This window comes from Camelus bactrianus, chromosome 12, assembly GCF_048773025.1.
Source record: "Camelus bactrianus isolate YW-2024 breed Bactrian camel chromosome 12, ASM4877302v1, whole genome shotgun sequence".
In the NCBI taxonomy this organism is placed as follows: Eukaryota; Metazoa; Chordata; class Mammalia; order Artiodactyla; family Camelidae; genus Camelus; species Camelus bactrianus.
Window position 1 is genome coordinate 22,954,875 of NC_133550.1, and position 26,543 is coordinate 22,981,417.

The 26,543-nt window shown below is 36.5% G+C and overlaps 1 protein-coding gene across 4 annotated transcripts in view; it reads right to left on the reverse strand.

Annotated features, from left to right (window-relative positions):
* CNTN1 (contactin 1) overlaps positions 1–26,543 on the reverse strand; it is a 286,623-nt gene that overhangs the window by 21,314 nt on the left and 238,766 nt on the right. For all 4 annotated transcript variants that reach the window (XM_045507046.2, XM_045507047.2, XM_010970535.3 and 1 more), the window contains 6 exons: positions 23,250–23,320; positions 20,487–20,721; positions 17,950–18,053; positions 12,181–12,367; positions 10,371–10,483; positions 9,415–9,571 (listed from right to left, as the gene is read on the reverse strand). In XM_045507046.2, the coding sequence (XP_045363002.1) occupies positions 9,415–9,571; positions 10,371–10,483; positions 12,181–12,367; positions 17,950–18,053; positions 20,487–20,721; positions 23,250–23,320 (867 nt within the window). The remainder of the gene's footprint in view (positions 1–9,414; positions 9,572–10,370; positions 10,484–12,180; positions 12,368–17,949; positions 18,054–20,486; positions 20,722–23,249; positions 23,321–26,543) is intronic.

Sequence of the window (26,543 nt, forward strand, 5' to 3'; positions counted from 1 at the left end):
CTTGCAACCTTAGTGTCTTAGACAAACCTTAGAATAAAGTTGAGTCTGAAACCTCCCAGGTAGAGAAAGATGGGAAAACTGGTCTTTAATTATATGTTTGAGATACTGATTTCACTAACAGTTCAAGGGTTACCTATCTGTCAAGCAATTTGGGGTTAAAGGTTTGTTACTGACAGCTGAAAATATTCTAGTAGGTACAAACTCTCTGTTCTGCTATTTAAATTACTCTTTAATTAGAAGTAATGCATCCTTGTTTCCCTGATCTGCTACTATATTAACCAGGCAAGGTGCCAGCTTTGGGCAACACCAACAGCCATCTGCTGTCTCTATTCCTGTATCCAGGCTGGTATGGATCGTAGATAGTTACACAATTATGCCAGTTGGTTCTCTGACAAATTTGTTATCTGATCTCAGCTGGTTTTTCAGTTTTGCTGGATGATTTTTTAAAATTTATATATATACCTGGATGTCTAATAGTCACAGCTTGACCTAACATGTCAAAATCTGAACTCCTGCTTATTTTTCTCCAATTCTCTATTTTTAGTAGATGATTCTGCTAAAGCAGGGATTCTATGGGCCATTTCAGCAGCTGATTCCATTGGTTAATCTAAATTCTTAAGAGTTATGCCAATTCCTCTTTCATACCCCTTATCAAGTCATCAGAAAATATTGCTGGGTCTTCTTCCAAGTAAATCCTGACTATGACTGGTTCTTACTTTTTCTGTGTGACCACACTAGTCAAAGCTGACTTCATCTCTGGCTTAAACTATCACCTTTTGGCTTCCAACTATAATAGAAGATAAATAGGGATATTTCCAGAGATTCACAGAGATTTTCCCCACAATTCACAAAATTTCTACCTTCTTTCAAAGTTGAGCTAAAAATACAACTTGTAAAATGTAAATATGATCATGTCAGTTCCCATCTTAAAATGCTTCAGTGGTTTCTCATCACATTTAGAGCAAAAGCCAAAGTCCTTAACCAAGACCTGTAAACCTTGTCAAGATTCAGGTCCCATCTACCTTTCCAGACTCACTGTGTCCACTCTCCCCATGGACTTGCTCACCCCCGTCACACTGGTCTCCGTGCTGTCCCTTGAACATTCAAACATACTCCTAGGAATATTCTCCTTCCAGACAACTATGTGGACCATTCCCTCACTGTGTGGTTCTCTTTCCCACTGTTACTACCTTAGAGCAGGTTTTTCCTGCCACTCTCATTGAAAACATAGGCTCGTGCCCTCCACCAACACGCCCTACCCACCTCCCTCGGCTTTACTTTCTTCAGATATTATTTTCAGACGTTATCACTACCTGACAAAATGTTATATATTAATAGACGAGTTTGCCTCCTTCCTTTAGACTGTAAGTTCTATGTGGTTTACTTAGAGAAATGACTTTCACCCACACCACACTATTTTATGAAAGCTTTTCTCTTGAAATTATGGAGGATTTTGTTATGGGCTGAATTTTATGCCTCCAAATTCATATGTTGAAACCCTAATCCCCAGTCCCTCAAAAGGTGACTGCATTTGGAGATGGAGTCTTTAAAGATGTAATGAAATTAAAACAAGGTCATTGGAGTGGGTTCTAATCAAGTGAGGTTGGTGTTCTTATAAGAAGGGGAAACTAGGACACAGACATACAGAGAGGAAAAACCACGTGAAGACGGGGAGACAACAGCCGTCTACAAGCCAAAGAGCGAGACCTCAGAAGCCAAGCCTGCCAACACCTTGAGCTCAGACTTCTAGTCTCCAGAACTGAAAGAAAATAGGTATCTGTCATTTAAACCCTGGTACTTGGTCATGGTAGCCTTATCGAACTCATACACACCAATAAAATGTCAAATTCAATCATCTTCTCCACTATTCAACTTCGTCAAACCCCTCTTTACTTTTACCACTTTGAAATAAGTTATGTAAATTAGTATTATACAAGTCTTATTTTAAAACAACAAAAAACCACCTGCATACTTAAGCAGCAGGCAAAGAAATAACAGTGTCACCACCCTGTAAGCCACGTCCCGATAGCCCTCGACAACATTCTGTTGAATTTTGTGCTCATCGTTCTGTTTTGTGATGAGTTTTACAAGTCATATATGTCCCTCTTTAAATACCACCTCATTGTTTTCTTTTTGAACGTCAGATAAATGGACTTACATCATATCTGTCATTCTATGACCTCTTGTTTATGAGCACTAACCATTTGAGAATTTTTATAATGACAATTCATTATTTTGCATAAAAATAAACAATATTGATCTAGTGTCAACAATGTTTAAATACAAACTTGAAAAACATCTGCAACAAATATGGCGTGAAAATATTAATAATCTTAGTTTATAACTTAGTCATAAACTTTTAAAAAAGTTATTAGTATTTAATAGAGAAAAGAGCATAAGCAGAACTTCACAAACTGTAAATCTAAATAGCTATTAAACATGTTTATATTATTCATCTCAAAAGTAATTAAATAATAAAAGTTATGAGATAGTATCTTTCGTTAATTAACAAAAAATTTTCGAATAGCAAAATGCTAGTTTAAACACCCTTGTTCAGTGATAAAATGTGGGCATTGCTCTTTGGGCTGCAATTTGGCAATTATCAAATATTTGCCAAGCCTTTGAAAGGTCCCACCCACCCTTTACTCCTGTAATTCCATTTCTAGGAATCTTTTCTAAGAAAAACATGGAAGTTCAGGGAAAAAAAGGTCTATATATAACGATGTCCATTTTGATGTTACCGTAATATGAAAAAGGAAATATAGGGAGTGACTAGACAGACTAGCCACACTGTTATCTATGAATCTTGGTGATCAAGTGATATTAGTATTTCCTGCACTTTGGGTAAATTTCCCTTTTAGATATTTTCATGACATAGCTTCAATATCTGCAGGTTTTCTTGTCCTATAATTTTAATGGTATTTCTAATAATGTGAATTTCTATATCATGAAGAAGTTAAAAATCTTTTATCTTCTTTCATGTCATTGAACATTTCCTAAAAATTCATGTTTAGCTGGTTTCTTCTTGTTAGTCCTGATGTAAATCTACTTATTTTTGGAGAGGCTATATTTTTTTCTTGGAATTTCAGCACCAATCCTCTTGCTCTGTCTGATCTCCTGTCTATCTCTCAGGTAAAAATGGGTAAATTGTATTTCCTAGTCTCTGTTGCTACTGAGAGGCACCAAGGAGAGAGTTGGAAGGTCACAGATAAACAGAATGCACTGCTGCTTGGGCAGTGCTGGGAGGACTGTGGGCTCAGCTGATGTCAAAGAAAGATGGTGCCCTTGCCTTTGGGATTCACCTGTGGATGCTCCACTTGGTCCTGCAAGCAGAAGGACCATCCACGGGGGTTCTCTGCTTTTTCTCAGAGCTGGCAGACATTCACTCTCACAGTTCTTATAAAAGGTTTGTATTTTTCTTTTAAGACTCTAACTCAACACTTGATTAAATTATCCAGAGATATTTCATTATTCCTGAAAGCTGTATCATCTTTCACTGACAGAAGAGAGAAAAGAAAGAAATTTATTGCAATCTATAGGTTGATCCCGTGAGTTCAATTTTATTGGAAACTAGTGCAGTCATTATCGAATTGATCCGAGATCTGTAATCTCTTGGTTAAAGGTATTGATAATCTAAGGGTTGCTCATAAAATGGCTGAATTCCCTCCCCATCACTGATGGTGTTTAAGCTGAGGTGGAAAGAGCATAAGCCATGAATTTCCTTGCAGGGAATTCCAACCCTTGGGAGAGAGTCGAACAAGATGATCTACACATTTTCCTCCAACAAGTTTATGAATCTTTTATCATCTCTTTATTCCTAACTCTTACATGCCACCTGATAATTTGTATAAGAAACATTCTGAAATCTGTGTTTTACTGTCTGAGTTATATATAATGTCTCCATATACATTCTTCAGTCATTTATTCTGGAAAAGGTCTTGTAATTTGCTTTGCATCTCAGTGTAATAAAAAACTGAAACTATTTTATAAATTGACTTCTTCTGAAGAAGAATTTGCTAGTTCTGATTGGGTCTCATACTTGCCCCCTTCTCACCAGTCCCACCCACCAATTCCCCTTTTGTTCCACGATAATCTATTTTCTGACTACAGTAAAAATGATATTACATCAGATTGTATCACTCATCTCCTAAAGGTGTGTCAATGTTTTCCCATTGAACACAGAATAAAAGACAAACTTCTGACAAAAGCTTTAAGGATGGGATGAGGGAACAAGTTAGAACGCGACAAGAAAGTTATGAGACGGGTCTGAGATGGAGCCAAGGCCAGGCCGTCCATGGCCCTCACCTCTCCAACTCATCCCACATCTCTGTGAACTGGTCATACTGGCCTCCTTCCAGCCTCTTGAACATGACAAGCTCTTTCCTGCCATTCTCTGTCCCTGAGATCAGCCCCACTTGTGTGGTCTCATTCTTTTCCTTTAGGCTCCAGCCTAGACCTCACCTACTTAAGGAAGACTTGACCTGATCATCCTATTCAAATCAGTTTTACCTTTTTAATCTTCTATTTAAGCCACTCATTTTTTCCCTTATAAACCTGTATATAAATAAACATTATTATTTAGTGTTAGATCTTTATTTTCCTGATAGCCATTGGAATGCATGCTTCAGAAGCGCTTGCCAATTATTGTAACTTGTAACCTGTAACCTAGCAGAATACCCGACATATTGTGGGTGTTCAGTAGAAGCTTAATGAATGAATCAATTTTCTGGAAATCAAAAGTATTATATAAATACATAATGTTTTAAGAGTAAGTTTATTTATCAGAGGGGGGGAAAAACTACTTGCACATTCTAACACTAAAGTAAGGCTTCAGAGACTAAGATCAAATTTCATAAGCCTAAATTACTAAATTTTGGTAGTAAGTAAATCTTGAAGGATTATCTTTAATTTGCCTTTCTGTTTGTATAATGTATTCCACGGAGGAATTTGCCAATCAAATGAGTTCTGTGTCTAAGTAAATGGACAGAATATGTTGGCACTGTTGTGTAAACTTACTAGTAGCTAAAAAGAAAACTAAAAACAAACTTTGGGGAAAATTTAGGAGAACCCAGGTTAGTTTAGATGCAGAGATGTCATCCATGGCCTAACAAAGTGGCAAAATCTGCTTCTACAACTACTGCTCAAAGCTTCTGCAGGATAAGTAAGCCTCTGAGAGCTCCTTTTGCTGGGAGTTCCTAGCCCTGTCCATCAGCTGCTAGAAGCAGCCTGGGTCATTTATAGAGTCATAGGGCTACGTTAACAATGACCAGGGCAGTGAGCCACCACTCGAAGTCAGATTTAGACATGCAAAAAAATATTAGTTCGTTTAGATAGCTTTTCCTACATTTTCATGCTTATTACAAAACTAGGAGGGTCAAGCACAGCTGTACAGTTGGGAAGGTTTTAAGTGGTTAGTCATGACAGAATGGTAATAAAGGAAATTATATTTTAGAGGTATTTTAAATTGTAAGCTGTCTGTCAGCCTAGAAATACATAGGCTGGATTTGAACTCTCGAATTCCCACACAAAACGCAGGAAAGGAAAGCAAAATATTTGGTTGTCTCAAAATGATGAGAACGATAGCATTTTCTGAATGATGATACTGGATCGTGTCATAATCACAAATATAAAACTCTGAAGTTACGATGATGGACCTATAAGAATGGCCTTCCCCTGGAACATTAATGTCATCTAATTAATAGATCATTACAAAATTTCAGGTTAGTAAGTTATTTCAGGTTAGTAAGAAATCTAGCTTTCCAAAAGCTACAGGGCATTTACAGAGTTACAGATTTGGGGCTCACTGAATTATACAGCATCCTGCCATTAAAGAAGACAGGATACAGTAAACCTAAGACTGCCACGTATATTGCCCTGTCCTTCTATATATAGGCATTGCACAAAATTAGATGGTCAAAATAGTTTTGGTTTTTGAAAGCACTTACAGAGGAGATAGTTGTAAAATTGCTGATATTAATAAAGCATTTTACTTTCACAAAGTGTGAATTAAATCTAAACATTCCAGCTATTCTCTTGTTCCTTTTATAAGCATGTGAGTAATGAGGTTAAACACCAGAGGTTCCACCTGGAGAATGGATTCCCAGCCCTTTATCTCCTGTTACTTGGAAGAAGAGGCCAAAGTGAAAAAACCAAATGTGTTTTTCATCAGTGTTGAAGTCAGTGGCTTTGGTTATATAGTTTAACTTAATAGCTTAGAGTTACCAAAAATAGTAGGTTAAATGTTTAGATTACGTCATCTATGGTAACATCAGGATAAATTACACATTTATTAGAAGACATCAAGTCGACAAAATGAATACATAGTCATTTTAAATCAAATGGAAAAGATGCCTTGTTCATTTATAACCTACCCTTGGCTTTACCACTGCCCTCTTTCCAGTCTAGACCATCAGCATCTTAATCATTCTATGATAATAACCTTGCAATTCATCTCCTTACATCTTACTCCCTTACTATATATATTTTCCACAATTACCAACATGATTTTTCAAGTGCAAATATTTGAATATGTCACTTTCACCTTAAAGATTGCAAATGACTACGTTTTTTGCCCTCTGGAAGAAGTCCAGACTCTAAAATGTCCTTAAAAGTCTTGATTTGACTAACATAGCTGTGGTACATTTAAAACTAAAAGAAATGTACAGGCTCAAACTATACACATTCACATATAGATAATGAAATCCTGTGAACATTTATTTATGATCAAAGATCCTTGTTAATCTATATTCTAAATTGTCAGTGACTATGCCATAAACCAAATTAATTTATTAATACTTATATTTAAAATATTGTAGCTATCTTCATCTTATTCCTAATTTAACTCACAATGATGTATAAAAACAAAAGCTTCTTAAAAGACAGTTCAGAACTGATTAGACATAGCATGTTTGTGATAAAATATTTGCAATACTATGTTTGCCTCTATGTGAACTATAAGCATCTAATAGGGGATAATTTATAAAGACAGCAGATAACACTGTTCAGGTCAGAGAGAAAGAGTTACACATTACTATGTCTGATAAATTTTCTAGAATATCTCTAACATGAAGTCTTAATCTTTCTAAGAATCAAACTTTTGAATTAGCACATGTCATAGTGGAAATCATATGTCCAATGGAAAAGTCTATCAACATTCTAAATTAGAGTTTAAGTTGCCCAAATTATTCTTGTAACTAAATCTTACTCTGTACAGAAATCACAGATTAATTCAACAATTATTTGTTAAAACCGTGTTATGTGCCAGATATGTCCCCTAAGTGCAGGAGATTCAAGGGCCAAACGAGGCAGGCAAGAACTCGTTTCCATTCAAGTAAGGATAAAGACAGACAATAAACAGTATAAATTAATAAATACAATTATTTTAAATGGTTGTAAATATTATGATGAAATTTTAAAAGTGATGTGATTTTGACAGAGCATTAGAGAAGGGGGCTGTCTTACATTGACAGCCGTATAATTCTTCCTTGGGGAGATGACATCTGAGCAGAAACAAAAATGACAAGAATGAATCTGCAATGGCAGGAATAATGTTGGTATGTTCACAAAGCAAAAGAAAAAAAAAAAAAGGTTAACAGAGCAAGGGAGACATCACTTAACTTTGGAGACAGAATTTGGCAGGGCCAGAGGATATAGGTCACCCTAAGCTGGGGTAAGGAATTTAGACTTTATTTTACAGGATGTCTTTCTAAAAAGAGAGTTATGTGATTTGAATTTTGCTTGAAAGGATCACCCTGGCTGCTGCATAGAAAATAGACTATAGGAAGCCAAAATTGGAAGTTAAGAAAAATTTTAGAATTACAGTAGAGCTAGCAGGAGATGACCATTATGTGGACTCAGACGCTTGTGGAAATAATACAAATGGTTGCACAATTTAAGTATATAAATGATGCCTGACATATTATAGGCATTTAATGTATATTTTTAAATGAATAAATGAATAAGCAGCATAAGGCATATAAGCATTAACTCATATTTTTAAAATTCTAGAATAATACTATTCACCTAACATCTAACATTTCCTAGTGTGAATTCAACAGTTTCTTTGTATAGTTGTGGCTGCACAAAAAAACTCTGGCATTGTTTTAAAGGATTTTTTAATAGGTTAATATACAACATGTTCATCTATTTAGCTATACATCACCAAATTTTGTTCTAAATCCATTATTTCAGTCTTTGATATAGCATCTTCTAGTATTCATAGACTCATAAAATTCTCAAAAGAACATCAGTTTTAATTCAGGATAATTAAACTACACCATGCATACAGGGTGAGAAAAAAGTATCAAAATTTAAACAAATAGTGGAGTTCTACCAATCCAAAAAGGGAATAAATCATTGCCTTAAATATTTATTTCAAATTAACCAATGCTTTGAGATGCTAACTAAAAATTGGCACTCTCCATCTGCCTCCTCTAAAAATTGGCACTCTCCATCTGCCTCTACAAGGGTTAGATCACATTGGCACTTGCCATCTACCTCTGCTTGGATTAAATCAAAAGCCGCTGCAGCCACTGACCTCCAACACACCCTGAAAGGAGTTCAGGGTGGAAATGAGGAATGAGGCGCTCTGTGCTCTGGGAAAACTGGCTGAACAGACCTTCAGATAGTTAGATATTTTCAGGAGAAGATTTTATGACCCCAATTCTTGCATCTCCTCATATCTAGAAAAGCACTAAAATCATTAACAGTGACATCTCCTCTTTGTGACCAGCAGCAAGCCTCTGCCTAGATGTGTGCTTGACTGCACGTAGCCCCCTCACTGAAATCATATATAATACTGAGTTTTCCCCTGCCTCTTTGGAACAGTTTCTCAGTTTCTGGGATGCTATCTCCCAGGCTATAGTCCTCATTTTGCACCAAATAAAACTTAACTCACAACTCTCACGTTGTGTGATTTTATTTCAGTCACCAGAGAAGTAATTGGAGTTTGCAAAAAAGGAATAGAAAGACTGAGACAAAGAGAGGAAGGTGGCAAAAAAAGAAGCTATCATCTATTTTCTATCTATCTTATTACTATATTATTACGTGTAAGATAAAGAAAAGGGAGTTAGATGAATATGAATAGCAGTCCAGTGAATTTCCTTTTGATAGAGAAGTTTGACATTATTATCTAATGGTCTAATATTACATACCATTTTAACACCTTTTGAGATTTTAATTGTGCTTTGATTTCCAGATAACCACCACCAAGTGTCTGATATGTTGCACATGTGTTTTTGTGATTCATAAAGGAGGAAATATTAAGTTTCAGTGCATCCTTGTCATTTTGAACCAGACTCACAAATGATATTGACATTGGTGGGAATATCCGCCCCACCTTTACCCTTGGGAGTCCGTATGGACCTAGAAACTTATGAGTACTTAACTGAAATGTGTCTTCAATGATTGGCTTACCTGAAATTTTGACTTGAGACACCACCCCGTCTCCTCCATCGCTGTGTGCCCGGACCTCTACCACATATTCTCCATCCCTGGGGATTGGGACTTCGATGGAGTGTTTATGAGTTGAGTACAGCTTGCCATCATGCTGGCCATCAGGTCTATAGAGTACCTTTAAAAGTTTCAAAATATGAATATTTAATTAACTGATAATGATGATCCAATGCCCTAACACTACAACCAGAATAAAAATGCTTATACTTTTACTGATTAAAAAAAAAATTTTAGGAAGCTACGTGTAATACTAGCTGGAAAATTCATGTTTTTTTAAAAATTCACAGACAACGATTTCACTTATTTTTTTGCGTGATCCAAGAGGATGCATCTTAAGCATCTGAATTTTATTTTTTGAAATGACCTAAAATAGAAGGGGGAAAAAAAGTGTCTTTTTATAAAAACATTATAAAATGAGGGCTCTTTCAATATATTGAAGTCTAAAAAATTGTCTCACAATTTAAATTTTTCTCACATCATTCCTAAAATTTGGTCTGCAATGAAAAAGTCATTATGTGTGATAGAGAATGCATAGAAATAATCTTGTCTCCCTTTTTGTTCATTTACAGAAGTTACTGCAATATATCAAAGAAATCTCTGTATTCTGGGCAATACTATCTTAATCATTTCCAAACCAAAATGGATTCTTTCTCTCTTCTTTAAGCACTAATTATTCTAACAACTCTATTCTTTGAAACAGTTACTCCATCTATCTCACGTGGCGTAGCATTTTCCTGGAATTCACTGAAGATCTTTTCTTGTTTCAAAATTTACCATGGCATTACATCGTCTGATTCTGCTATACAGCTAGAATAAGAAAGCTGAATGGGTTTTGGCAAAACAACAAAAAAACCAATCAATTACTCTCTGTAGGAATGAAGCGTGTGTGGGAAGTAAACCAGTCATCTTTTATATACCTTATATCCTGTCACTGTAGATTCATTTGATAGTGCAACCACATGATCCCAGGTGATTATGTAGCGTGAACCGGACCTTATGGAACTGATGATCCTTGGAGGCTGGCTTGGAGCTGTGAAAATAATAATACACGATTGATGGTCACCATACCCAGCTTGAGCCCTGCAAACTGGAATTAATCACATCACAAGATATAATACTGATAATGATGTGACAGTAGTAATAACAGCTAATTTTGATGTGTGCACCATATGCCAGACACCAGGGTGTGCCCTTTACATCCACGGGTTCATTCAGTGCACCACGTGGCCCTGAGAGGTAGGTAATATAATAATCTCTTCATCTCTTCTCACCAACCTACATTTGGGTGTCTCTCTCCACCACTCTTTTGAAACCACTGTTTTCAAGGTCATCAATCATTTCTACTTGGCCAATTCTAACGTCATTTTTTTTTTTTATTCTTTTCAAACTTAACATCTTTGGAGCATTTCACAGAGTTGACCTTTGAATTCTTTCTTGAATATCTTTTCTTAAATTCATAATCTCTTGCAATCTTTCCTCCTATCCCTCAGGTTGCTCCTTCTCATTAACCATGCTATGCTAGCTCCATGTCCTCTGCCCAATTTCTAATTAATTAATTAACTATTTAATGCATTTATTTATTTATTGATGGAGGTACTGGGGATTGAAATCCAGGACCCTGTACATGCTAAGCACATGCTCTATCACTGAGCATGGGTCACATCTTCTCCCAGGGTGTGCTGGTAACTATCACTCTGGTGGGAGGGGAGGCTGGAGAGGAGGAACTAGAGCCAGAGCCAGATCCAGGTGTGGGCTGGAGCTTCGCCTATGCTCATTAGCCATCATTGCCCTACTGGGGGCAGTTTCGGGTCCTGTGGTGCTAGAGCAAAAGCCCTGAGGTCCAAGCTGGTTCCATTCCCTCTAAATGTGCCTCCTCTTTCCCCCAGCAACAGCACCTTCGCCCCAGAGGACAGTAGTGCTGGAGCAAGAGGGGCCACGATGGGCACTCAGTGCAGACCAGGGCACGTGATAAGAACATTCCAGCAAGCCAGTCAGAGCCTGAGGCATGTCTCAATTGGTAGCATCTGTGAGCACAAGTAATGGCTGCCCTTGCCCTGTTCAGATGCAGTGCTGGTTTTTTGCCAGTTCTGTCCCGCTCTTATGATAATCATCCCTTCAAATTCTTGGGAAGCTTCCCTGAGTCCTGAATATAAATTCTCCTCTTCTGTCTATTGAATGTGGGTTCGAGAAGGAGCTATCAGCTATCGTGTGAAGCCACGGAGATGGGAACGACCAGAGAATGTGAGCAGGGCAGGTGGCTTTGTTATATTAACAGAACATACAGTAGTAAGAGACTGAACACGATGCTACAGCATTGAACTTGTATTCGCACTGTGCAGTGACAACGGTTTATAAATCAAAGCACAGACACATCATGAGATTTTTATTTTCTCATGCTATTGACGCATTCCTAGGGAACCAAGTTTCAAATAATAAGTTAATTAGCTAATGATGCAAAATTTGGGGGACAGGCTTTACAAAGGGAGGCTCTGTAATTTTATTTCTCTACCATGGAACATTAAATGTATGATGGTGTTCTCCATGTTCTTTCATCATCTACAATATCTAATAATGTTTTTGTGCATTTGTCTTTGTTTTTAAAGTTTAAAATTGAAAGCCTAATGTGCTCAGACTGATGGGCAGGAAGTTCCTCTCAAATGTACCTGCATCCTGATTGAATCGACTGGGAGCTTTTGACAAGCCTACAATGCAAACGTTGAGACTCACGTGCTTTCTTGGTGAAGGTCTCAATCGTATCACTGGGAGGTCCACACCCTGCACTGTTGCAGGCCCTGACTTCCACAAAGTACTGGGTGTCGGGCAGGAGGTTCTCCAGCCTGGCCGAGTACTCCTGGCTGGTGACTTGAACTCTGTGTGCAGCCGCTTCTTTGTCATGGGCAGCCCAGTACCGAATCTGCAAACGTTCAAATTGAGTTATACTTTTTCATAATTCAGACGCTTCAGTTGTGAAAAGCGCCTTTCAATTGTCTAGGACACCGCTGATGTTGTCTGAGCATCGTATTCTCAAAGGTTACTTAATGCTACTTACATTTCTATCAGTCTTAGAATATGGCAAGGGGCACGATGCAGATCTGATTACAGATGTCGACAGCAAATCAAAGGCTCACCGCATGGCCTGCAATAGTCTGACACTGATGAAAAATTCTGGAGAAAAAGCCAAAAAACTCTATACAATTTATTCTCAAAATATAAAACTGGCCTCTGTTTGGAAGTATTTGCCACAATAATTTATGTCACTTGTTTTCTGCTTTATTTCTGTTTACATGATTTCAAATTGTTAAAAGCCACTGATAAATAAAAATAGTCACGTGGCCTAGAACATGCTAACATAATTACTTTCTGAGGGCTTATTTCAGAAGTATGCATGCAAAGTCATTTCCTTTGACCTGTATAGAAGCCAGGTATCAAAGAAATATTATACCTAATAACTTGATTAATTGTAGAAATTGTTTATCTTTAAAATAAATTTTAAAATATTTCATCCATGTTGTGATTAGAAATGATTACTTTTACCAACGGATGTATCAATGATAGCTTTCCTTGTCTTTTAAAGTTTAAGTAAAAGGCTATAAGTTATTATTTTCATTCCTCAAATAAGACTGTTTAATTGGTTAGAAATCTATAATTATATCTAAGTTATAAATAAAAAGGAAAGGATTGCTTATAAGTGGAGCGCTATTTTATATATTTTAGATGCCCTACCTATAAAACAATGGGATTTTAATTTCACAAATAGCCAAAATACCTAGATCATAATATCTAACATTTATATAATCCTGAAATTTTAATTTATGTAACTAAACACATATGAAACTATTATCAGATGGAACTGGATGGCTCAAATTCCCTTAGTAACCAAGTGAGGTTTATATGTAGTATGAGCACATTTCAGAACAAAGGCTGGTTACTAATTGCTTATTGGCTCCCTTTGCATTATTTTTATTTTGTTTACTAGGGACCATTTTTCTGATGCAAATAACATATTTCCTAGTAGTTTTGAACGAATCTCTGTGGCATTTCTGTGCTTTGACCAGAAGGATGGCCTCAGAACTGAGGAAAGAGAATTGCACCAAGGGACTCCAAAGGCAGATCTCAGCTGGCAGAGAGAAGACTGTATGTGGATCGTAGCTTTGTGTGAAGGCGTGAGTTTCCTGGTGTTAGAAGCGCTCAGGCAGTGAAGACATTCATCTGAGAAGGAGGCAGATTTCAATGGGCATTTGAACTACATTACACACAGGGCCTCCACAGCTTGTCAGAGGGGAAATAAAATGAACATTGTTATCCCAATGAAATGCCAGGCACTAACGATCCTAAAGTAGGATCGTCCACCTGCATTATTTCCTCAACAAACCTAGAATGAGGATATTTACTGTGTCTTATAACAATCAATACTGAAGTCCATGAGGTTCAGGCATTTTTATAGAAATGCTTGTTGACTGAGATGTAGACCCCATTTTACCATCTTCATTCTATTATAAGAACTTCCCTACCCAGTTTAAAGAGGAGAAACTTTTTAAGTAGATTAATATAATAAAGGCTATTTCTAAAAGACACTATGCACTAAAATGAGGAACTAAAGTGACAAAATTTTTGTGACTTTTTACCCAAAATTCCACGAGGCATTTTGACAATGCAAAAGGAACAGAAAAATTCCTTTAATTTACTCTTTGCACCTGTATCCTAAATGGCCAGTTACTCGATTCATCCGATTTTGGCAGGGATCTATGTGTTACATAATCTCCACTGAATTTCACAATAAATTTAAGCATTGCCTTAGTTATGTCCTGCTAACTCGGGAGCAGAGAGAGTTACTGAGTGTGCCAAGTAACCTCTGATTTCCTTATTTTAGAATGTGAGCGTCCTTGATGCTGCGGGATGAACCTTGCCCCGAAGTCCATGGGAGGGGAGGGGAAGGGAGGGGAGGTGATGCCCCTGGGCCACTTTTAAACAATGGGGGGCAGGAGTGGGTGAATGCTTCTACTTTCATCCCCTGTGGGGCAATTCCGAGCCACACTTACAAAGCTCCTCAAAGATCCCGAGGGATGTGGTACCAATTGCCCACAGCGGTTGCCAACAAGATACATTGTTTTTTTAATCTAACTTCTCCCTTTCCTGGTCATACTGTGTTCCTTCATATCTGTTTCCAGGGATCATTTTAAAACAAACAAATATTTGCAACAATAACAACAACAAAAACACTAACTTTTTCCACACCTGTGCGTCAGACTCTGCTTTGGGGAGATCCAGGTGAAGATGGATGCTTTCCCCAAAATAAGAAAATAAGGCACTTCCTAGAATTGAGCTTATGCTTACTATAATAATTTAACCTTCAAAGACATCTGAGTAAACTACTCAGGCTTGATAATCTTTTAAGATAATTGTGAAATCAATCATCTGCATTAATCTCTAATTCAGTTTTTGTATTTATTATTCCTGATAGCATACATTGCTTGTTTTCATTAAGTGAATGCTTTACCTGCTGGGTGAGCAGACTAAGTAATTTGTGGATTCCTGGGCAGGAACCCAAAGTCCTAACAAGCCTTTGATAAGAAACACTTCTTGCATTCCTCTCGCTCACCGACAAGGCAGTGGAAAATTGAGTATTAAGATTAGAAGTGGGGAGCTCTTTAACTAGGCAAGAAGAAAATAAAGCATAAAATCTGAACTTTCTACAAGATACACTTTAAAACCACAAAGGAAGAGATTATTTGTAAACCAGTTGCTTACAGTCCTCACTTGAAATGTCAGGAAATTAACTTTGCGATGGGGTCAGTCACACAGAACTTGGGCTTCTCCAAATATTTTATTCTACTTTATTTTATTTTATGTGCTACTTTTTTCTCTGTTTCTTTATAACATAGACCCATAGTACATTTTCATGGGAAGTGCAATGGGGTGTTAGTTTTCTTAACCATCTAACTTGTTAAACCATTGGCTTCTTCCTTCATTACTTTAAAATAGAAACAATAACCACATTTTAGTGACTCAAGCCCTCCCCACCCCACCCCCACTTCCATACGGGGCATTTTCTTAGAGGAAAATAAATGTTACGGATTTTCTCTTTTAAGCTTTCATGCTTGTCTCTTTGATATTCAAAGCTCTGTGTGAAAGACTTAAAACTTTTTAAGAAAGAATAAATGGAAACAGTAATTCTGTGGTTTACTTCCAGCATTTTTAATTAACCATGCTCTGGAGAGGCAAGACCTAGGTTCAAGTCAGGCTATGCCAATTATTGCTCAGACAAATGTTTCTAAACCTCAAGTTCTTCATCTTTAAAATAACAGTGTCTATACCCTGGCACTGTGTAGATTCAATATGATTAGCTTTAATTAAGTGTTTAACGTTGTAAGGCTCAACAAATATCATTCTTATCATCACCCTCATCATCATCTTCAAATGTTCTCGAACAGGGACAAGCACCACACACTGGTTATTTCATTTCCTCCACACAACACGCTGTGAGGCCCTCATTACTTTCCGCTTTACAGGTGAGTAAACTAGGGCTCAGAAAGTTTGAATAAATTTTCCGCAAAATTCTTAAGTGACAGATCTGAGAGATAAAGCCATGTCTGCTCAGCAACAAAGCTAAGAATTTTCTAGCGTGAAGTTGCAAAAAGCCAGAGATCTGTGAAACTAAACTCCTTGATGGCATACAGGTTTTTTAATCATTCGAGAAAATCTTAGCTGTTAAAAGATAATTTAAAGATTATTTTTTGCTGAAGATTTACTTGAAAATCCTCCCCATCAAGAGTGTAGGTTCTGATTATTGTCTAAATTCATTGGTGCCAGCGCACTGCTTCCCGTCTCATATTTCCTTTGTACTCTGCATGTTGGAAGTCATAAAATTGTCAATATATAGTTCTTAGACAAAGACAACATATATTTCTGTAGCATGTGCTTAACAAAGTAAAATGCATCTTTAGCACTTTGACTCAATGAGTGGGTTATATATTAAATAATCTTTTTTCTCTTTTTTATTACTTAGAAATGGATAATATAAAAAGGAAGAACTTCTATGTCCAAGATATGGCTTGAAAGCTCTAAATATTGATGTGTTCTCCCAAGATACCTTGGATTTGTTTACTAAAGGGGCTTGTAACACGTAGTGAATTTCTCTCTTTCCCATGTCTTTTCTACCAGCTGTAAATGTAACTGTAAGTTTAATAAGTTATGAATATTGCGTCTCCACAGTCCACTCCTATAATTCCATTCCCTTGGTGACAACTTCAGCTGAACGCTTGCAAAGATGAACTGAAAACGCTTTGACATCTACCCAAATCATAACCTACGATGTCAAGAAGAAACACTTCCTGTTTGTGTGTTTACAACCTAGCACCTCGGGCTACATCTCAGAAAAATAGCCTTGGGATAACCAGACTGCAGCACTTTATTTGAGGATACCTCATGCTAACTATCAGCACTCAGCAAATATTTGCATGCTGCCTACCGTAGCCCCACTGCTCTGGTCACTGATAGCCAAACAGACAGAATCTGCCCCCATGAAATGCATATTCCATGGGCAAAGGAGGAGGGGGAGCACAAGAACTAAGAGGGCAAGCTGACGGGGTGGGCAGCTCACTGGCCATGGCTCCAGAATGTCAGTCACTGTCCCCTCACTGAATAAGGCAGGAGGCGGGCTCTGTGATCTGGTGTACAGCGCCGAACTCCGAATGAGGAAATCTAAGTTTTAGACACTGCTCTGACACTTCATTATGTTAGCGCTAACTCAGGTTAAGTCTTTGACTCTCTTTGCCATCCAGTTGCTCATCTGCCAAGGTAAGAGGATGTCAATTCCTCTTAATTTTCACTCTTTGTGCTTAAAAATCAGAGATGACTTCATTTTTCGTACACAATCAAGTCTGAATTTCATTAGCATCGTGTTAAAGATTGCAACAAAATTAGGTTTGATTTTCCAGGTCTTACTCCCTTTAACTAAGACAGGTCCTCTCCCTTCTATCTAGTTAATTCCCACTACTCTTTTAAGACACTTCAAGGGGAGTTTTTTGGGGGGGCATTTTGAGTGTTGCCAATTTTCTGCCTTCATAGATAACATTATAAGATACATATTTAGTATATTTTGTTTACTTTGGAGATCCTTTTAGAAGTGGATCTACTGATTCAAATAGGATGGCATTTTAAATTACCAAGTTACCAAAATGATTTCCCCCAAATTTGAGATTCCCAACATTTTATAAGAATGTTTCAAAAGATCTTGCTTAATCCCTACTATTACTACCTTAGTTTTTATTTTGGCCAATTGTTTACCTACACACAGGACTCTACACCTCTCATAGATAAGCCAGTTAGGAAACTCTGCTCTACTCTTAAAAATTTGTTTATAAATGTCCAACATATTAAGCACAGAGAATATAGTGTTAATTGTCACATAAATCAGAGGGACACAGAACGTTGAAAGATGCAACACATTTGAAAACGCATGCTGATAATTATGGGTTTGATAAAATTTGGACTCACCTGATAGCTTTCCACTATTTTTTCTACAACATGCTCCCAATGAACCGATATCTCAGAAGCTGATAAGACTTTTACGCCTACTTCTGATGGGGCTTCACTGGGAGCTGAAATCGGAATTTGATGAGAACATTATATTCTTATAGAAGACGCTTATATTAAGAAACTCGAATAGCACCATTTGCTGCCTAAAGGAATGACAACTATATTATCAAAAATAGGAAATTTGGTATTTAGTGTAGAATATCATACATTACAATTAATTTTCAACTTTCTAATACCTCCTATTTATGTGTGCTAAAGACACCCAGCAATACTTTTCTTTCTCTTTCATGTTTAAGCTAAGACTTTTTTTTTTTTAAAGATCCTTTGAAACAAGTTGTGACATCCACTGCTTTGTGGGCTCAGGAAAGCTTTTATAAGTCTAATCTTCCAACTGGGCATCAAGTCAAATATGTATCAAAAAGGCCTCTGTTCAGTGAAAAAATATGTAATTTACATCCCTTCTGAAAATTACACAAAGAGACTAAGGAAATCTTAAGCAGGAGTGATCAATGTTTGTTGTCTTTTATTAACAAGCCATAATCCTTTACGCTAAAACGTCCTGCCTGTGAACGCTGTCGCCTTCTCCGATCAAGATCAACGTGTGGTGCTATGATTGATTTCTCAGCAGCAGAAGAGAAGAGGGGCACACACAAGTTTCAGCACACGCAGGTTTTATGAGACTCATGCAACATTTAGGAAAGAAATACAATTAAATACAGATGGTTATAACTAAAGAGATGACAGGCATGACCTTTTGCCTGATTACTTTGGCATCAAATAAAACAGTAAAAAAAAAATGATACTGGGTGAGAAAATAACTTGTAAAATGCTTTACACTTTCATTTTCTTTGTGAGATGTACTCATGTTGTTCAAACAATTCACACCAAGTCAACTTATCACACTTCTGCGGAATCAGAACAAGTGTAGAAAAACTAAGATTAATTACTCAGGACTAGAAAGTCCTGAATTGATAATAAACTTAAATAATTTCTACTTTTCATTCTTTCTCTGCATTTAGTTCAGCTAACTTTAAAAAAGTATGTGTGTGTGTATACATGTTTGTCTTGGAAGTAAAGATCATGTGGTGATTTGAATAGATATTAAACTTTTAGCAAATATGAAAGCTAATAACTCTATGACTGAAGAGCATAAATTCTAAGGGGTAGCTAAATGGTTATTGTGGACCAAAAATAATGCAAATTGGGGAAATTAATAGTGCTTTTCCTCTAAGAGATCAGAAGAGCATCTCACATAGTTTTCAGGTTTCAAACTCCTCCATCTGTGCTTCTTACACATGTGCAAAAAGAAACTTGGCCAAGCACAAATGTGTTAGGTCAGAGGGCAATGAAACTCCCTATTTGCTTTTCTGGCCATTAATTATGTATAAGATGTATATGAGTACAGAGATATGATGGAGGAGGTCTTATCTTTTTTAATAGGAAAATAAATAATAAAAAGCAGAGCAGCTTAGATAGGAAATCATAGAAATCAATATAATTATGTTTAATCTGAAACTCATTATTATTATATATCTGTATATATAATGCATATATATACTATATATAATTATATACAAATATAAATACATAATATGTATAATTATATATAAAATATATAATATATAATAAATACATATAACTATATACAAATATAAAATTATATATATTTATAATTATATATTATAACATGTAATATATAATTATATATAATGCATTATATAATTGCATATTGTATAATACATTGCATTATATATTATGTATAATGATATATTTATATATAATTTTATATTTGTATATAATACCTATATGTACTATGCTGATACATATTCATAATTATATATAATCCCATATAATATATATATTTATAATATATATATGAAGTCCTCCAGGAGCATGCTCCATTCAGTTAAAGTTTCTTGAAAAACAAGGAGAACCAGTATCTGTATTTTTTCCCCCTTGAATAGCCTTTCAGACATTTTTTTCTTTCAAAGAAATAAATTTCAACTGGGTTTTTGATTCCTTTTTCATAGAATTCATAAATTCCCTTCAATAAAATTCCAGCCCTGTACTGTGATGACAAAAAAGTTACATAAATGCTACAATTACATAATTTTGAGTTAAAAGGAAAAATTTAATCAAAAAGTGAACATTAAGGAATTTGTCAAGTAGTGAATTTTATAAATGTGTAGACATACGGAGGTTCCCATCATGTCTGGAGAATTTCTGACTGCAAAATTATAATCAAGAGGCCAGGAACAGGGGTCTAAGCCAATGATTTAGCGGAGATTCCCTAACTACCGTAAACATCTCAAGGATGAGAAAGATTTTGGCAACGCTCTTGTCATTTAGACAAAGGGGCTGACACTTTAATTTGGCTCTAAATAACACTCGTTTACTAAACGCATTGTATCTTAAAGAGATCCTAGTAAGTAGCCCCAAAGGCAGCAAACGAAGCGCCTTCTGGAGAACCCGGTTTTTGCCCCCCGTCTGCCCACCGTCTTGTGCTGAATGGATGACGGCTGTGAGGCTGTAGGGCCCGTCCCCCTTGCTGTTGAAGGCTTTGACCTTGACTTGAAACGCAGTGGAAGGGCGCATGGTCTCATCCTTATGGACGTATCGGCCAGTATCTGGATTAGTGACTGTCACTTTCTTCCATTCTTCGCCATCGAACGGCTTAAACGCCACTATGTAACCGAAGTTGTTGCCGTAGTGGTATTCTCTTGACAAAGGCTGAACAGAAATTGAAATAGGAAATGGTGTTAAGCGATACAGTCAATGAAGGGGGGCGGGAGGGAGACAATCCGACGCCGACAATAATCACGCTACACGTGACAGCGTGCTCTCTGTAAAAGCACACTGAGCTCACAGGTGAGAGCGGCCTGGAAAGGCCGGGGCACAAAGGTGCTCGAACACGCGATGGCGTCACTCACCGAGTCTGCTCTTTCTGGAACATCCCAGGGCTTCTCCCTAGGATGCTTTCCCATGTGTCAAAAGGCCCCTCCCTCACTTTCTAGAGGTCAAAAATCTCCTTGATGTTTTTCTTGGCCACGGGATCTGCCATTTCAAGACCCTTTCCTCAGTACTGCATACCCCATCTCCCCACTTTATTTCTTCCCTTTCACATTACCATGACCCACACTGTATCTCTCACTGGTCATCTACTTTATTGTCTCTCTCGACTAGCAGAACGTAAGTAGCCCGAGGGCAAGGTTATTGCGTTTTATTTACCTCTTTGTCCCTGGAACCCAGACTGAGGCCTCAAGTAATATTTCTTCAGTGGGTAAGTAAATGAATTTCTTTTGGGGTGAAAGGCTATGGTAAGAGAGTTAACTGTGTTGTAACCGAACCACAGAAAGTCGTCCGAGGACAAAGACAGAAGGGGCGTGGAGAAAGGAGGAACATCCGCCCTCATCTGTGGGAGGCTGGCTCCGGGCCCCAGACGACTCCACTTTGAAGCCAGAGCTCTGTTTCCCATTGTTTTCTCAGAGTAATTACTACACATCAACTGCCCAATAAAGGAGTCTGTGTCGGCCTTATCAATCCTTTTTTTTTTTTCTTTTTCCGCTGTGAAAACAAGGAACTTTAGTACAAATAAGAGGTCCTAGAAGACAGGGAGGCCCCCAGGGGGCTTCCATAATTTAACACTATTTTATAAATACTGACTCAAAGCAAACTTAGGGAGTGAGCATCATTTAGTCTTTTTTAGCCAATAAGGTAAATGTGCCCATTGTAAATATTGTACATTTGGTTTTTTGGTTTTTTTTTTTTTATTTATTTTTACCAGAACAGCAAAGGTAAGGTGTCTTGAGGAAAAACCTTGAACTGAATACAACACAGTGGCTTGAGTATCCTTATGTTAAATGGGAACATATGGAAATCTATAAAGCTCAAAGGGTGAAGTTATACTTGGTTTGCCCAGTCTAGAAATCTTGAAGCATGACCACTTGGATGAACAAAATGTGATTTTAAATTATTAATAGAAGAGCTTAACATCCCCACCAGAGTGTCAATCCTTTTTCTTGATAGTTCTAGACTTAGTTTTTTGCAATTCGTATATCAGAATAAGCTATGAAGCTTTCAAAAATTAATGGGTCTCAGGTCCTATTCCCAGAGACTTGATTTCAAATTTTTGGAACAGGATTTCCAATTCTGACTTTTTGGACAAGCTCCCCATCTTATTGTGTGTCAGATACATACAGAGTTTAGAAAATCAAGCCTATGGAAAGGAGTAAGGTGTTCAAATTTTCCCAATATCTTCACCTTTGTATGTGATATTGTCACTAAAACTGACGCATCTTTGAAATTTGAACAAAGAAGAGGCAACGTTTTCTTAAATCTTACTTAAAATTATGATTTAAATGTCAAATATAAAATATAAATACACAGCACAGAGTGAAGTAAGTCAATTTTTACTAAATATTCATTAATTACATAAATCAATTTGACTCATGTAAAGAATAAAAACTGTCATTTTTCCTGCAGTTCTCAGAATCCTTTGGAGCCTTAGTTGTGTTCTTTGATTATCTGCAGTGATTCAATACTGAAAATATTTAATGGATACACAGAGCTATATATAAAATATGTTACCTTGATAAATGCCAGATGTCTGATTCATACAAATTTGTGCTATCAAAGCCTTCCCTTTCCTCCCAATATCTCTCTCAGTTCAAAACTCCAGTAAAATGCATTGTTTTCCCGATATTATAATCTCTGATAGAAAGTTCCCCTTTGGGTCATACAAACTTAATAAAATGTTATGGACATCTCAGTAACAAGTCACTTGGGGAGACTTCTAAAGACTTACCTATCATGATAGATTACATGTGGTGATCAAAGTAAGTCTCAAGGGAGAAAGCAAACTCTAATTTAAAAACAGGTCCTGATACAAAAGACATTTTAACCAAATCTATGGCATTTTGAAAGTTCAGAGCAAATGTTATAAATTGCAATTGCATTATCAGGCCACAGTGAGTTCAGAACATCTCTTGAATAAGACAGTTGAACATTTGTTTAATCTTTCAGGCCAACAGACCCTTTAGCATCAAGAATCTATTTTTGCATATGAATTCACACTAAGCCATAGTAAGCCAGGTAAAATCTGGCATGCCTTTAAGGAAAAAAAAATTAATTTTGGTAATTTATTCTTGCTTGTGTTTGGGGCATTGTCTTTTATTTCAACTTACTTCTGGAAACAAAATGGGCTGGAGATTCAGTGTAGGTAAAGCAGGCTATAATATATGCAACTTCTTAATACTTACCGCCCATGTTATGGTCAGTTCTCTGTTGCTTCCACCCCCACCTCCTACATCTGAAGGAGCCACATTAGGTGCTGAAACAAATAGACAAATAAATGAACAAAACCACAAAAAGTAGATACTGTGTGATTTTTTTTTCTGACCTTAAAGTTCTCATTCACTACAGAACCCATACATTTTTTTCTTTCACTAGAAAAGACAAGCTGCACATGTGATCCACTCAATAATAATAACAATGTCCCATAGTTGTTGTGATAATCTGTTTTACTGCCAAGATAAAAATTGACTCAATGCCATAGGAAATGTGCCGGTTTCCTTCAACAAAGGAAGCATTTGCCTTCCCATCTTTTTCTTTTTTTTTTTTCTGTGTCCTTTCATTTACTATGATTTTGAAACATGAGACATATTTTGTTAGGAAAATATTTCACAGCTCTTACTTTTGAATCCTATGTCTTTCTAACAACTCATTGTTATGTTAGTTTTATGCCTCAGTCGACAAATAACTGTTAAGATGGTGTATGTGCATTAACATACAATTAGGCTTCACCCAAATATCTGGAAATATTAGAAATCTAGCATTGTTCCTAAGCTTTCATCTTCAATGCCCAAACCTATTCTGGAACCTTGCCCCATCAGTGACCCCAGTTCTCCCCTACTCGCATCTTTTTATATCATCCTTTGATTTTCAGTCTCTCTACTGTGGTGACTACCCTATGCAGTCTTTCCATTCTTAAAAAGCATCCTGTAATCCTGCTGTGCTCTTCATCTCCAAGCCATCACACCTTTTCCTGTCACCGAACTGCAAAGAACTGATCTATGACTATTTTTCATACTCCGTTTCATAATCACTTTTTACCCAATAATCTGTTTTTCACTTCATATCACTGAAGTCACTCTCTCAAAAATCACAAAATTGCTTTTAACTGCCAAGTCCAATAGCCTCTTGTTTTTCTCCAAGTTACTTTCTCTCCTTGAGAGTCCTTCAAGGCGGGTGCTGTATCTTATCGGATTTGTATACTATATCTTATTTGTGGCTATATCTTACTGGATTTGCATCTAATTGGAGACGTACAGATAAATACTAAAGCATACTTTGTTTCTGCACTCCTCCAGGCTCTGGGAGACCAGCTGCCCAGTCTCATGGATGAAGACCCTATTTTTACAGAGGACATACATTTTCCCACACAACTGCTGTGGCTCATTCTGAGCATCATTCCCAGATCTGTCAACATCTTAAAGAATGATGAAATGTCAATTCTTCTTTGAGTCTCCAAATCGTCCTTTCCCATAGGAAACCGTTACACTTTCCTCAGAGGACTCGTGTACTGAACCATAGAGCCTAATAAGTAACTGTGATTCACAGATAAATACTTCCAAACTTCTTCTATGTTATCCATATACATTCTTTGCTGAACTATGTACGTTAACTGCACAGAAACAAACAAAACGTAGGCTTTTCTTTGTATCTGTAAAGCTATACGATTTCCTTTCCTGATTAAGAAATTAATGCGAAGTTTGAGAGATTTTATTTTACTATTCAGCTGTCACCACATGAGTGTTAGAAATGAAATTGAGTGTGTAGGGGTGTTAAAAGATAATTTACTTTAAATAAAATAAATATTGAAGGCTGGGATATTAAAATACTCCTTTAAACCCATAACTCATATTCTGAAGGTAAAATTTTACACATTATAAAGAAACAAAGAGCGTGTTGTCTTACAATCAATGAATAAATCAAATTTTGTGTGTTTAACTCTAAGTACAAATATTGTGGTCACAGGCACATAATTTCAAAAATAACTCTAGAATAATTTATTATACTACTATTAGTTGAATCAAATATTGCCTTCACCAGGACAAATATTATTTGCCAAAGCATTTCACTGTAATCCTTTTCATTATAATCAATATTAGCCTTTTTATTTTGAACAGAGCTAAAAATAGAGTATGTTTATGTTAGAGTGCATGTTTTCCCCATTTCATAATGTTCCTTTTAAGACCCAACACACTTCGAATAAGTAATTCAAGACTGTTTTTCTCTTCAAAGATCACCCATTGAGTTCATGATGCTGAAAATAAGACAAACAAAAGCACAGAAATAAAAGTAACTGTCTTTTACTAGAATGTTTTACATCTTGGATTAATAACTGACTTAATTTCCTTCTTTAAGCTTTGAATATTCAGCTGTAGCTTTAGCAGCTAAGGGACATTTTTTCCACAGGTGGAACTGACATACAACCTATGTATCTGACATGAATCTGAGCACTTAGCCCTGCCGGGACAGTAGGACTTGGCCAAATAGGGATTCCTTTCAGGGAGTTAAATCACCCTAAGAACAAGGAAGCTTATTTAACTTTAGGCTCCAGGGCACTTGACAGTGAGCAAACTAGACTTTCTTTTAACAATAAATCATTAAAAAGAATTTAAACAAACATTTAGGAAAAATACAAAATTACTGGATTAATCATGAATAAACAATGAAAAATAGTGAGGTTTTATTAACTTGTCTTTTGCCATTGTCTCAGTCTAATGATGTTTATAATAGGGCTTCTGTATTTCAGTGGCAAATCTAAAAACTATTTGAAAATCAAGCCAACGCCATGACTAGTCTTTCCTAGGAAAAGAAACGAATCTGCCGCTTTTACTTTTAGATTTGAATGCTTAAATAATTTGCATGTAAGTATCTTTGGGGCTTTGGTGTTTTACTTAACAATGTACAGACTACTTGGTGACAAATCTTGTTATAAAAATCATGGATATATGAAATGTGGCCTCTGATCCAAAATATGTTGACTGCTTAGTTCTTGTTAATTATTGCTTTAACGTATATAGCCATTGTTTACAGAAATAAACTTAGCATGAGTGTAGCTTTTTTATGTTAATGTGCATCAGAATTTCATTGTGATTTAAAGCAACTTTTTCAGTAAGAGATTTAAATGGTATGTAAGTGATGCTCTACGATCTAGATAACCAAAGGGATTAAAGTCTTACAACTGCTTTTATTCTATCTATAAATATATTTTCTTTCTGAAGAGGTATGAGTAAAATCGAATATACTGCATAATATTTAAATATTCAAACGAGAGACATTCTTTGTAACTTTAGGATCTCCTGCTCTGATGGTGAAGCAGATTGCTAACATTCTTTTTTTTTTTTTTTTAAATTGAAGTATAGTCAGCTATAATGTGTCAACCTCTGGTGCACAGCACAGTGTCCCAGCCGTGCATACACACACCATGTTAAATGCACCTACGATGTTACACTGATTTTTTTTCTAGGTTAAAAAAAAATGATTTA